Genomic DNA, 11,915 nt, shown 5'->3' on the forward strand with positions numbered 1-11,915 from the left:
GTAGGCTTGTTCTTCCTTGTTCCATCCACTTCAAGTCATGTGTTTGATGACCATGCGTTAGCCTACTCATCGAAGCACGCTCACGATTATTCATGAAAGATAAGTGCCCAACATGTTGGAACATGCTTTTCCGAGGCTATAAAATACGACATAAGCAGTGTTACTATCATTAGAGTTAGTAAGTACGATTTGAAATAATCACGCAGTTGCCCTCTTGTCCACCAGAGAGCAGTGTTGCGCCCTCATAACTGAACCCCTTCTGTCTCGGTGCCTCACCCAGCCGTCTCTCCTCTCACATCTGAGCTCCAGGCGAAGCTTGTAAACAAACACGTGTACTGAAAACCCTCTCCCGCCACCACAGTTAGCATAGGCTTCCCAGTGCTGCCAGACAGATGCCCTGCAGACCCAGACATGGAGATGATGAAGTTGCTGAGCTGGTTACTGGATTGATATATCTGTCTGTCAAGGAGACACCAGACCCATATGAACAAAACATAAGTGAGCGTGCAGAAGCTGTACTTATTTTGTTTTTGGATTCACTATAGGTTGGAATACCCTACCCTTTCGACAACTACACCCCCATCCCCCGTGTGTGTTGTCTTCTGTCTGTGTGTGTTCCCGGTCTCCTGCCAAGAGTTCTGGATGCTGCCTAGCTCAGCAGTCTTCTGTGAAAACACAACCAGAATGATTACATTTCCAGTCTGAGGGACTGAGAAGGATTCACCAATCAGAGCCCGTAATCTCTTGAAACGGTGATAGGGAAATTACAAGTTTTTTGTTGTTTATGTTTTTGTTATCTGTGTTTCACACAAAAGTGGAATAGTTACAATATAGTAACATTTCCTTCCTTGGGGTGGCACAGATTATAAACTCTGACCAACAACTTCGTTCAAAATGAGAATTTTGGGGGTTGTGCATGTAACTTTGTGCTTTGAAAAGGATTGAATGTGTGTCAACTTTTCTTTTGTCAAGCTGAAAGAAGAAAAGGAAGCCCTGTGTCCCCGAAACAGAGCTCCTCTGAAACGACACAAGGATTCCCTGTGGGATCCAGTTTAGCCAGACAGAGACCCAGACTGGGCACTCTCTCCATCCTCTCTCTCATTATCAGTGAGTGTGTGTGTGTGTGTATGTGTGTGTGTGTATGTGTGTGGGAGGACAAATAAAACAGTAGTTAGAGTGTCTGCCTGTCTGGCTTTCTGACTGCCTGTCTGTCTATCTGTCTGCCTGTCTGGCTTTCTGCCTGTCTGTCTATCTGTCTGCCTGTCTGGCTTTCTGCCTGTCTGTCTGGCTATCTGTCTACCCAACTGTGTGTCCGACTGTCTGTAGTCCACAGCTGGAAGTGTGATTCTCTCTACGTCAACCTCCCAAACACACTCCATCCCCTCCAGTACAGGAAATTACATTTCCCACTTTTTCGCCAGTGAGTGTGTGTGTGTGTGTGTGTAGGGGGAGGGGCGTGGGTGGTTCTAAGCTGAAACAGAGTAACCCCTGTTTCATATTACACAGAAGAGCTGAGAGGAGAGGAGGAGAGATCCTAAGGCTTCCTCGCTTTCTTCTGAGACATTTACCAGGCGTTTATGGAGCCTGCTGGTCTGGAAAATGAAGATCTCCTCACTGGTCACAGTTCTCCTGACTAGAACCTTCTTTACAGGTAAGGAATTTTCTTCAACTCTGTTGAAAACTGTAGAGTATAGCAAAGGAGATTTTCGAAGGTACAATCGCAGATATCAAACTGTCAACAGCTGAGGAATGTGTGTTGATGAAGGGATGGAGGGATGAAGGTATGAAGGGATGGAGGGATGAAGGGATGAATAGATGGAAAGAAAAAGAAAAAAAAACCTTGACTGCAGGTAAAAAAATGGGAATTCCTTTTGTTGGTGTTACTCTTCAAACAGTTCAAAATCGACTGGAGTAAGATTATGGGGTGTATTTCAGCATCTAAGTTTTACTGACATAACAAAGCTTTGAAAGCGTCACCCTCTTTTAGTGTAGGCAACGTTTTGCTGTAAAACATTTGACTTTAATTTGATGTGACGTTTTCCTGTCACCCCTTGTCAACCACTCCTTACAGTTGAGGAATGTTATTCTGGGATGGTTGAAGCTGTTCCTGAGACAGAAATAGGCTCATTGTCTGTGAAAATGAACCAAGGGTGAAAACACAGATGTTGCAACAAGTTAGCTCATAAAGTTTGTCCCTCAATAATTCACCCACTCAAGCTGGTCACATGCTAAAAATCGACACGCAGTCATTCCCTACAGAGTAGCTGGACAGAGAAAAGCCTTGAAATTCTATGACCCCCACCTCACACATCTGTGACCCCCACTTACATATGACCCTCATCATGTATTACATACATATGACCCCCACCTCAACACCCACAATCTCAACGTACCCACCCTGACCCCGCCTGCATCTCCTCCTCTCCGCCAGATGTCTGCTCTGCCATCAACGTCACGGTAAGCCCCGCCCCCTTCACGGTGGCCGAGGAGGGTGAGAACGTCACGCTGGTCTGCGTGGTCTCCCAGCAGCGCCGAGCCAGCTCCCTGCCTGTGGTCCGCTGGACCTTTCTCCCCGCCGGCGCCGACCGCGAGGACCAGGAGCTGCTGATCGCCCGCGTCAACATGCGCAAGGCCCGTTTCTATGGCAACTACACCAAGAGCTTCCCGTGGCCCAAGCTGCGGCTGACCGTGGTCAAGCAGGGCAAGATCTTCGAGCTGGTGATCCTCAACGTGTCCGAGCAAGACCGCGGGCTCTACATGTGCCGGGTCCAGGAGTTCAAGAAGCACCACACCCGCTTGAAGGCCTCCACCAACTCCACGGCCGCCACGGAGCTCAGAGGTAGGTAAACTCCGGTCTGGTTTGGACCTCAGCTCAGCTGGATGAGGGACCTCACCTCCTCCAGGTGCAGAATCTCACCTCCTCTCTATGCAGGACCTCACCTCCTCCAGGTGCAGGACCCCACCTCCTCTATATGCAGGACCTCACCTCCTCTAGGTGCAGGACCTCACCTCCTTCAGGTTCAGGACCTCACCTCCTCTAGGTACAGGACCTCACATCCTCCAGATGCAGGACCTCACCTCCTGCAGGTTCAGGACCTCACCTCCTCTAGGTGCAGGACCTCACATCCTCCAGATGCAGGACCTCACCTCCTCCAGGTGTAGAACTTTTGGTGACAGGAAAAAGGTTTACAGGGTTTTTGTGCAGGGGCAGCAGCAGTAGCAGTTGTAGTAGCAGTAGCAGTAGCAGTAGCCGCAGCAGCATCAGAAGCATCAGCAGCAGCAGTAGCAGTAGCATTTGCAGTAGCAGTAGCAGTTGCAGTAGCAGTAGCAGTAGCAGTAGCAGCAGCAGCAGCAGCAGCAGCAGCAGCAGCAGCAGCAGCAGCAGCAGTAGCAGTAGCAGTAGCAGCAATAGCAGTAGCAGTTACAGTAGCAGCAGCAGCAGTTGTAGTAGCAGTGGAGGCAGAGAGATAAAGACAGCAGCATTGGTTGAACCCAGTAAAAGGGACCCCAACTGTATGACCTAATTCACGCTGCATCTAGCATGCAGAAGATTCAATAATGCGTAATGGAAGGTCCTGTTTTTCATTAAGGAATGGTTTGTGGTTCTGGAATATCTAGAGCAAAAAGGATCCTTCATGGAAATAAGTTGCAGCATCCTGCCAAACAAAATACATCTTAAACTTCTAGAGAGTTTCAACTTGCAGGGCATATTGTCATAGGTTGTTCATCTTGTGGGCTGGTCCGGTTCCTCTAGCCTGTTGTTCCATGTTCCATGTCCTGAGACATTCAAGCAAAAGCAAATTTTCAGCACATGAAAACTGTCTATTTCAATCACCATAACCACATTTATCTGTGTAAACAAGCAAACACAGAAGCTACTTCTTCCCCCCGGAGCAGAATTTAAAGCTTCAGAAGCCGAAACCGCACTTTCCATGGAAGCATTCCTGTCAGGCGGTGCCAGTGCCCTCGGGCGAGCCCATTCCAGCCTCTCAGCAGCTGGACCAGGAGCTGCCGGGAGAACACTGGCAGAGCCTCATCTCCTTTCTCCTCCAAACTGCCCCATATTGACTTTGGCCCGACGGGGGAGTTTCCCTGTCCGTGTCGGGTACACACACTGAGCTAAGTATGGAGACTCCACAGCAAGACAACGTGACATGGCTGAACCGCAAGGTTTCTTTGGAGAGCCTTGAAGGTGTTCAGAGGATTGACAACCGTCCTCCGTCCTCTGTCAATTTTGGGATCAGCTATTAAGGGGACGCTACATATGCTGTAGGCCTTCCATGACTTCCAGAACTGCTGGATGGTAACATTTACAGAAACAACACTAGAGGACCGGAGGGAGACCCCAGGGACTGATTCGTAGGTCAGAGGTGGTTGATGAAGAATAACAGCCAGCTGTGTGTGTGTGTGTGTGCATGCGCATGTGTGTGTGGATGTGAAACACCTGGTCACCTGATGTTTTCGAACCACAGGAATTCCTGTGTTATGACGCAACCTCCAGACTTACTACAGCGACACTCATGGCTTGTTTACATTTGTGCTGTTGACCTACTGCACACATAAAGCTGAGTGAGGTGAATCTATTCAGCTCAGCTTAAACTGAGCCTCGTCCTTAAATGCAAGTATACACCGATAAAAAGTTCCCAGAGTTTAAAACCAACTGAAAACAGAGTATTTGACTGGGGCCATCCCTAGTGTAAATAAAGCTCCCAGTTTTAAGGGTGCGGAGGTATTTGTGTGACCTGTGTGTGGGCAGGGAGCTGTTGGGAGTGTTTAAGGAGCAGATACCTCTGCAGGGACAGGATGTGGTGTAGGGGTTAAGTATAGAACCACCGTGGGCCTGGCAGAATCCATGGTGGGGAAGCTGGAATGAACCCAGAGTTCTAGAACTGAGGGCTCCCTCCATCTGTTTGGAGCTCACAGGCTGGGAGAAAGAGAGGATCGCTGGAAGTCAATAGATAGTAAGGAAGGAAGGAAGGAAGGAAGGAAGGAAGGAAGGAAGGAAGGAAGGAAGGAAGGAAGGAAGGAAGGAAGGAAGGAAGGAAGGAAGGAAGGAAGGAAGGAAGGAAGGAAGGAAGGAAGGAAGGAAGGAAGGAAGGAAGGCTGAAAAAGAAAGAAAGAAAGGACTGGTGTGGATGTCTGGTGCTTTTGTAAGGGCTGTTATTGATTATCGTTCAGATATTCTTACCCTATCTGCATTCATCAGTATAATCCATACAACAACTTGTTCATTGACTCAGTCTTCTCTTTGTGGAAAGACAGAGTTAATTATTCATCAAACAGAGCTCAGATCCATCAATGATGCCCTGTGTACAGTCTCTGGTCTGCCTGGGGCAATATGAGAAGGATCCCGAAAAGAAAAGGGACGTGATATTCGACCAGCCTGCGGAGGAACAAGGCTGCATGTGTCTGGACATTTCCAGAAGACTGGATGCTGTCTTTCAGACACAGTTGTAAATGCATGACATTTTCATCATAGGATAAAGACACTTTTATGACGTACAGTACGCTGTGGTAGATGTATGTCGTTGTGATTCTTCCAGCATGTGCAGCTGGTGCTGTGTAACTCTATGAAGAGGCCATGTAGTACTCAAGTATGGAGGACCAAACCTGCCATATTTACAAATGAATGAATGAATAAATAAATGTCCACATCCATGCATTTAGACAGAAATAAACGAATATATGTATTAATTAATGCACAATTGTCAATCAATAGTTACATATATTTTACATTTATGTATGTATTTATTTTTGTATTCATTTATTTATTCATTTATTTATTCATTTATTTATTCATTTATTGATTGATTTTTTCATTCATTCATTCATTTATTCATTTATTCATTTATTCATTTATTCATTTATTCATTTATTCATTTATTCATTTATTTATTTATTTATTCATTCGTTTATTCATTCATCTATTCATTTATTTATTCATTCATTCATCCATTCATTCATTCATTCATTGTTTCCAATATGATAATGAGAGGAGGCCAGTAGGCGTGGAAACTGACGTTCAGACATTGCAATCAATCCAGAGCCATAGATTCAATCTAGCTAACGCCTGGGACACACTGGCTGCGAAGCGGATATCGTTTTTATGGACAACATAGCCTACATGGCCAGGCTGGCCGACCTCGTTGAAAACAAAGATTTAATTCACCTTATGATATTTGGATAAACAAACATGTTATAAAGAATTGACTACGTTAGTTGTGGGCTATCACTTAACACCCAACTTCACTACGCTAAACATTTACAAATAAAAAATCCTGATTGTTGATTGTCAAACCAAAATTTTTGTCCTGTGTGTAAGAGCGAGATAGACGATCTGTCATAGCCCCCAATCAAGCAGAAGAGAAATTTGTGAAGATTGAAGACACAAAGTTAATCATCGAAGATGAAATGTAGCTTAGTCCTACATGGAGTTGTATGCCCCACAGCACGTATTTTACAAAGACTACGGCAACAAAAGCCAAACATTGCCACGTTATATTGGGAATGGGATGCTGTTGCGACGGTTGTTGGAGCAACAAGTTGCCTAATTAGCCTGTAGCCTATGCCATGTTTATGTACAATGTAAGCTTTACATGTATAAAAGGAAAGCTCAGAGAAGGTGAAAGGCTTGGTGACCGGCGTGGAGAAATGTGCATCTAGTGTGAACAGCATCGCGTCATTCGTAGCAGATTGTGGCGCTTCAGGGCGCTTCGCAGCCAGTGTGTCCCAGGGGTTAGCTAGATTGAATGTATGGCTCTGGATTGATTGCAATGTCTGAACGTCAGTTTCCACGCCTACTGGCCTCCTCTCATTATCATATTGGGAACAATGAATGAATGAATGAATGAATGAATGAATGAATGAATAAATGAATGAATAAAGGAATGAATAAATGAATGAATAAATGAATGAATAAATGAATGAATAAATGAATAAATAAATAAATAAATCAATCAATAAATCAATAAATCAATAAATCAATAAATGAATACTAAAATAATACATACATAAATGTAAAATATATGTAACTATTGATTGACAATTGTGCATTAATTAATACATTTATTCGTTTATTTCTGTCTAAATGCATGGATGTGGACATTTATTTATTTATTCATTCATTCATTTGTAAATATGGCAGGTTTGGTCCTCCTTACTCAAGTGCTATAATTCAAGCCGAAGCAGACTTGTCTCTTAACTGTTTCCAACATCTTTGACAGAGATGGTGCTCGCTTGATTTCTGATGATCCCGCATTCTCAGAGGGACACAGGGATACAACGCTACAGAACTGGCTGACAAACAAGCCTCAAAATGAGGGTAGGCTTAACATAGTAACAAGAAGTAGAGTCTGGGCACACACAGGAAAAGCATCTGCTCTGGCCAAGCCAGATCTTAGAGTTAGGCTTGTCTCTGAGAAGTGAGGTACGTGAATGTAGGTCACACATGGGCAGTCCAGCCATGGAGGGTTCTGCTTCCAGGGAGGAAAGTGCTCCAGAAGTAAATCCCATGTAAATCCTCTGGACTGTCTGGAGATATGGATACCTTCATCCAAGCCACGATCGGATGTGGGTCACCTGCTCTGCAGACAAAGTGGACATCGACTTGGTCCAAGTGCACCGATTGGGCTTATTTTCAGTCCAGACATCTAGCTAAGTATCGTCTGTCTGTGTGTGTGTGTGTGTGTGTGTGTGTGTGTGTGTGTGTGTGTGTGTGTGCGTGTGTGTGTGTGTTAGAGTGGGACAGGCTCTGGTAGCCTGCATGGCTAGCCTGGCTGTCGTCAGCTGCTTGTGTTTGGTGTATTTCAGGCCAGTCAGGGTGGGTGTTAGCCAGCGCTACTGGAGCAAAAGACAAGGGAGAGAGGAAGAGAGCATTAGGAGGGAGTAACCTCAGCGCTGTCATCCTCCGTGGCTGCACCTACAATTAGCTTTATTTAAACATAACACGCTGTATAATCAGGATGGCAGGCAGGGAGCTCAAGCCCCAGTCATGACAATGGACTCTCTCTCACTCTCTCTCTCACTCTCTCTCTCTCACTCTCTCACTCTCTCTCTCACTCTCTGTCACTCTCTCTGTCTGACCGCTCTCATTTCTCTCTCTCTCTCTCTCTCTCTCTCTCTCTCTCTCTCTCTCTCTCTCTCTCTCTCTCTCTCTCTCTCTCTCTCTCTCTCTCTCTCCCTCTGTGTCTCTCTCTCCAGTGCATGTCCTCCCAATCACAAAGGCCAAGGAGAGCCTGTGGAGCTTGTTTCAAGGTAAGACTCTTTGTACTTTGCTGTGATGCTCTGCTGTCCTTGGTAAAAGTATCCTACCAATAACACTGTGAATGGCAGAATACAACATGCTCTGTGGATTTTGCTGAGAGACTGCTTTTCAAGTCTATTTTTGCAGAAGTGAGCAACAATGAAAATACGAGTCTTCAAGGTTGTGTGGGCTGTACTATTTAACTACCTACGTATCGTCTGACTGTGTGTGTGTGTGTGTGTGCTTGTGTATGTGGTGTGTGTGTGTTCTCCAGATGTCTACCTGTGTGCTGTCCTGATCTGCTCAGTGGGGCTGGTGTGTATGTGTATGTTCACTGTCACAGTGACCTGCCAGTACATACAGAGGAAGCAGAGGTTAAAAGGTTTGTTTCAACCAGCATCACACCTTCCTGTGCTGCTCTCCCCGTCTCCCTCCCTCTTTCTTTCCATCTATCTCTCTCTCTCCCTCCATCTTTTCCCTCTGTCTCTCTCAGGCTCTCTCTCTCTCTTTTTCTATACCTCACACACACACACACACACACACACAAAGACACATAAACATTACCTCATCATTATTTCAGCATTGCATTACATTGTAAGAGGGTTGTGCTTTTCTTTAATTGGCAGACAGTTACCATTTGGTCAAGAGTCCTCAGAACAGGTGAGCATTACCTAGCAGTATTACCTTACTCTCTTAGAAGTTGGTATGCATCAATGTCTGAATTCTGTCTCCCCCCCCCATACACACACACTCTCTCTTTTTCTGTCTCTCTCTCCAGTTCGGGGGAGACCGTCACCAGTGTGACTTCTGTGTCTCCTGCTCTGCCCAAGAAAGAGAGGAGATACAGGAAGAGGAGGCTCAGGGAACAGCAGGAGATACCTCCAGAGATACCAGCAAAAGGTAATCAGTCTCTCTATCTATCTAAACACACAAGGACTAGAAATAAACACTTTTTTAAAGCACTTTATGTTTGACTAGTCAGAATGTTTATGTTTGAATGTGTCTCAGTCTGTCACTGAAGATGTCATGACTATGTTAGGATGACAGACATGTAAACATTGAGAATAGAGTTTGTATATGTGATTTGGGTTTTTCTGGAGAAGATTTCCTCCCTTCAGCTGAATAATGTTTTAGCCAATCATTCTCTGCTCTGCTTTCATCGGTGTCTGTCCCTGTTCTCAGTGCCCATTGCAGACAAACTAAGGAAACCCAAACTCTTAAAGGCTCAGCCCAGAAAAGTGGTCTTGGTGAGTATTTACATTCTAGTCCTCGATGTTTTAAGGCTTAGAGGAATGTCTTTGTTTCAGAAAATACAAGTTTTAGAAGTGGAAACCTCTTTGTAGGTATAAACTTGGTGCTCCATAAACTGCACTTTATAAGCACTCTGTATGACCTCAATAGCAAAGACAAACACACAACTGTAGGTGTAGCTGTGAATGTGACTCTTATCCTATCCTCCCCCTCTCCCATTTCCTCTCTCCCCCACCAACACCACCCCGACCCCACCCCTTCACCACAGCCAAAGATAGCTGAGGAGAGCTTGACCTATGCAGAGCTGGAGTTGGTCAAGCCTCTACCAGACAACAAAACAGCCTGTACAGGAACTGTCTATGCTCAAATCCTCTTTGAGGAGAGGCAGGTGTGAACATACACACACACACACACCTACACACACCACTAGCACCGTGCTTATATGTATGTTGTATAGATATATGTACAAAAGTGTCTATTTATATCCAGTCCATTATTATTTTATGTTGAGTCAATGATTCTGTGACGGACATTTCACAAAGCCCAAAATGAAATGAGATCATTTTTCAAATGTTTTGTTTATGCAAACGTGTCGGATTGTACTTATGATTTTACTGCACAAGATACATAATATATGTTCTTGCTACCTTTCAAAAGCAACAGCCTGCCCCTCAGTAGTATTGTGTGTATAGTCTGTCATGTTCTCGGCTACAGTACAGAATACTGTCTTACTTCTGCATCTATGAAGGGTGACATTAAGGCAACAATTATCCTCATTGCCACCCTGGGTAGATAAGGTCCTGTCATCTTGTGAAAGCTTTGATCTGGGGCCAACAGCAACAAGCATCGGTCCACACAGCTGCCTCGCAGAGCCAGCGGCTGAGACTGAACAAGGTTACAAAATGAAGGAGTGTTACAAAGCTAAGTAGCAACCGTCCGAACGTTTGAGAACCACAATGCCTTTGCTGACCTTGTTATGTGTGAGAACATTACTTCCTAGTCATGGGTGATATGGCTTGAGGTTTGGACTAGAGTACCTTAACAACCTCACATCTGAGATGAGGTATGGCCTCCTGACTTTAAAATGTGTGTAAAATTGCCCTTTTTAACGGCCGTGGATTCGACACATGGAAAATTGTGGGGAATCAAAACCGCTCATAGCAGGCTCAAACTCCAGACACACCGGCACCGTGCTATACCCTTCCCCCACCCTATCTCACTATCATATGTGAAGATCTGGGTTTTGATCGTTCCAAAAGAATTGTACTGAAAATGCATTGAAAGTTCTTAATAATGGGGGAAAAAATGACTTTTCCTTCACGTATGACTGCAGGCATGCCTGCTTCTGTAACAACTGAAGCGACATCAGGGATGAAAGAAATGTCCCAAACTTTCTTAAACTGTGAAAATTAAAGTCTCCTCCCGACCACAGAGCAACTTAATGGGAGGCTGCTGCACGGGCCGCTAACAAGAAACATCTGTGTGAACTCTGGCACTCCTCTCTCTCTCTTTCTCTCTCTCTTTCCACTCTCTCTTTTTCCTCTCTCTCGTCTCCCTCTTGCGCTCCTCTCTCTTTCTATCTCTCCCTCTCTCTTTACTCTTTCTAGTCGTTCTCCTCGCTCTCCTCGCAGTGTATCGTCCACTCCCTCTCCTCTCTTTCTCTCTCTCCTCTCCATCTCTCTCCTCTCTCTCTCTTTCCTCTTTATTAGTCTGTTTTTCTCCTGTCTCTTTCCTCTTTCTCTCTTTCTCTCTCTCTCTTCCTCTCTCTCCCTATTTCCTCTCTTCTGTCAGTTGAACCCAACCCAGCATAGATGAGGCAGCAGACCTCCCCACTCCCCAAAAGGTAGCAGACCCATTCAGGACATTGTCATCTGGCAGAGTCAGACATCCCAAAATGACATATGGAAGAGTATGAATCAATCAACATGCAGTCTGTAGAATCAGACTTAGTGTTGGTGCTCCCCCTGCTGTCATGTTTTGGCATGACACTGTGAAACATTACAAAACATGTCTGAAGCCTGTTGCCCATTGTTGTAAAAAAAGGTCAAAGACATTCTAATACTTTAAAGTTTACCCTGTAAAGATTTTATAATAACTACATTTTAAAGGTAAAATAATTATGTATCTGTATTAGAATCTGAAAGATAATTATTTTGGCACTGATCAAATGTTTTTTTTGTTTTGTCTTATTCTTGTTTTTCAGTTTTTTATAATTGAAATATAACTATTGTAAATGTATTATAGTAATGCTTTTTATCCACGTAAAGACATTTGAAATTCAGGATATGTCTTGTTTGTTATACTGTATGTGAACAAAATACATTGACTGTGTATGTTAATTTGAAAGACTATTGTAATGATCTTGATCAAATGTTCAATAAAAAGAACACATCTTGAATCCCACAGTACTTGTCTAGCTGGA

At 44.5% G+C, this 11,915-nt stretch overlaps 1 protein-coding gene across 1 annotated transcript; it reads left to right on the forward strand.

Moving 5' to 3' along the window:
• The first annotated feature begins 1,519 nt into the window (after positions 1-1,519).
• On the forward strand, positions 1,520-11,915 carry vstm4b (V-set and transmembrane domain containing 4b). The gene is made up of 9 exons (XM_067244328.1): positions 1,520-1,651; positions 2,432-2,839; positions 8,200-8,253; positions 8,517-8,624; positions 8,869-8,902; positions 9,021-9,142; positions 9,425-9,489; positions 9,762-9,881; positions 10,331-11,915. Exons 1-9 carry the CDS (start codon positions 1,600-1,602, stop codon positions 10,397-10,399), a joined length of 1,032 nt encoding a protein of 343 aa, XP_067100429.1. The 5' UTR covers positions 1,520-1,599; the 3' UTR covers positions 10,400-11,915.

This window comes from Osmerus mordax, chromosome 10 (genome assembly GCF_038355195.1).
Source record: "Osmerus mordax isolate fOsmMor3 chromosome 10, fOsmMor3.pri, whole genome shotgun sequence".
Lineage (NCBI taxonomy): Eukaryota > Metazoa > Chordata > Actinopteri > Osmeriformes > Osmeridae > Osmerus > Osmerus mordax.

Coding starts and splice junctions, on each gene's coding strand:
- vstm4b (XM_067244328.1), top strand. CDS start 1,600: ATGAAGATCTCCTCACTGGTCACAGTTCTCCTGACTAGAACCTTCTTT. Junction 8,625..8,868: donor GAGGAAGCAGAGGTTAAAAG/GTTTGTTTCAAC, acceptor TTTAATTGGCAG/ACAGTTACCATTTGGTCAAG. Junction 9,490..9,761: donor AGCCCAGAAAAGTGGTCTTG/GTGAGTATTTAC, acceptor CCTTCACCACAG/CCAAAGATAGCTGAGGAGAG.